The sequence below is a fragment of the Tupaia chinensis genome, unplaced genomic scaffold (genome assembly GCF_000334495.1).
Source record: "Tupaia chinensis unplaced genomic scaffold, TupChi_1.0 Scaffold149256_1, whole genome shotgun sequence".
Classification (NCBI taxonomy): Eukaryota; Metazoa; Chordata; class Mammalia; order Scandentia; family Tupaiidae; genus Tupaia; species Tupaia belangeri.
Window position 1 is genome coordinate 545410 of NW_006209101.1, and position 2211 is coordinate 547620.

General features: G+C 48.1%; 1 protein-coding gene across 1 annotated transcript in view; it reads left to right on the forward strand.

The window, feature by feature from the left end:
- Positions 1-37: 37 nt before the first annotated feature.
- The window catches only part of LOC102474565 (cAMP-dependent protein kinase type II-beta regulatory subunit), a gene marked incomplete at its 3' end in the record, with an annotated part of 109629 nt that continues 107455 nt past the window's right edge, over positions 38-2211 (forward strand). Inside the window, 1 exon segment of the mRNA XM_006171084.3 lies at positions 38-424. Coding sequence (XP_006171146.2) covers positions 106-424 — 319 coding nt within the window.

Below are 2211 nucleotides of genomic sequence, written 5' to 3' on the forward strand. Positions count from 1 at the left end.
TGGCCCAGCTGCGCCCTCGGAGCTCGCGAGGCGGCCGCAGAGCCGTAGGCTGGACCGAGGAAGGGGCGAGGGCCGCGCCCAGGTGCCCGCCGCCCCGGAGGCAGGATGAGCATCGAGATCCCGGCGGGACTGACGGAGCTGCTGCAGGAATTCACGGTGGAGGTGCTGAGGCACCAGCCCGCGGACCTGCTGGAGTTCGCGCTGCAGCACTTCACGCGCCTGCAGCAGGAGAACGAGCGCAAAGGCGCCGCGCGCTTCGGCCATGAGGGCAGGACCTGGGGGGACGCGGGCGCCGCCGCCGGGGGTGGCACCCCCAGTAAGGGGGTCAACTTCGCCGAGGAGCCCATGCACTCCGACTCCGAGGACGCGGAGGAGGAAGAGGAGGAGGAGACGGCGGCGGCTGCGGACGCAGGGGCGTTCAATGGTGAGGATCGGACCCCTCTGCGCCCCCGCCCCTTTCCCTTGAATCCCACAGCTCCGCTCGCCAGCCTCGGCCGGTGTTCTCCACCTTCCCTACCTTCCCTTCGCGCCCACTCCCTCAGCATCCATTTCTGTCTCTCCCACTCGCCCACCTTCCTACTCTGCTCTCTTGTCATGCCCGCCCCCTCTTCCCCCTCCTCTGGAGGTGGGGGAGCTGAAAGGGTTTGGTTCCCTCTGCCCATCTGCCCCTCCTTCCTGGGCACGGCGGCAGAGGACGGCCGGTTCAGGGTGGGCGGCAGCTATTAAGTCAACTTTCGCTGTGGTTGGAGCTATTTCGCTTGGAGGCTATCATTGTGCATAAAGGAAATCGGCCCACTCGGCGTCCTTTTTCAATCCTTATCTTTATTACTGGAGTGTCCGAAGAGAAAAGGCGTAGGGTGCTCAATTTGGTGGGTTTTACTGTTGTTAGGACGGTAGATTCTCTTAAAGCAAGAAATTAGACTGATAAGGCCAGAACAAAATTTATGGTAACAGCTCTGGCGTTCTTGGGAACAGAGTAATCTATTATTTGCCAATTTACCAATACCCTGTGTTATTTTTGGACACTCAACAAAGGATCCCATTTAGTCTGCAACCCACGGGGTCTCTGGAACGAGGAAACGGGCTAATGGTTTGCTTTTTTATATAAAACACATATTGAATGATTTGGTGCATTAAAAAAAAAAAAGTGTGTGAAAAACACTGTAGGAAGTTCCGAAAGCTTGTTGGTTGTCTTTAGAATGAAGAGCCGGTGAGTAATTGTGAGGACTGTGCCAGACACTGAAGCGAGAAAGAATGAATGGGAAAGAAAAAAGGAATTTTCTCAAATAGCTGCTTCTGACAAGTCCCACCCCTTCTGCTTACAACCCTCACTCCCTAACACACACACACACACACACACACACACACACACACACACCACCACACATTTGCAGCCTCCTATGTTTACACAGCCTGCCTAAATCCCGTTTTTATGGCACTCCAAGCTGAAATACCATGGTGTGCAGATGTGCAAGTGTGTTTTCTTTGTGGTGTAAGGCAAACACTCATGCAGCATTGCACCAGCTTTTATTTATTTATTCTGCCTGTGGTTTGTGTGTCTGCAGTGTATTTCATATAAGGAAAACATTTTAAAGTGTCATTTCATTTTCTTGTGTACATTCCTAGGAAGATGTTTTCTTTGCAGCATTGCATGTTGAAATGGGTTATAAGATGAATCTGTTTTTAGATTGTCCAAAAACAATCACAAAAACCCAGGAAATTAGTGCCCTGTGAAGATAAAAGGGAAGGTTTTGCTTAAATATTCAATTTTAATCTTTCCCAGGATACGTAATCATAAGTCGTGATTGTTTTGTATGCTCAAGAATTTAATCAAAGGCTTTTCTTACTAAAAACAAGAGAAAAATAAAAGAATATGTATTTTAAATAAATTAGGAGCAGTAGCCAATAGTGGATGGCACAGACAGGGCAGAGGCATCTCACACTTCTTTTATGTTTCCTACACAACCCTGTGTACACTTGTATAAACACACACATTCACACACACAAAGGGAAAGGATTTATTTCCCAAATTAGAGGCAACTAGGAACTAATAAACATATATACGTTCAATATATCATGCTGTTAATATAACTAAAACATTGTATAATGCTTTTGAAGTAATGTATTGATTCCATTTTCCCCTTAAAACAATGTACATTGTATACAGAGAGATTTAATTTTCACTCTGCAATGTAGAAACAGACCTTTAGC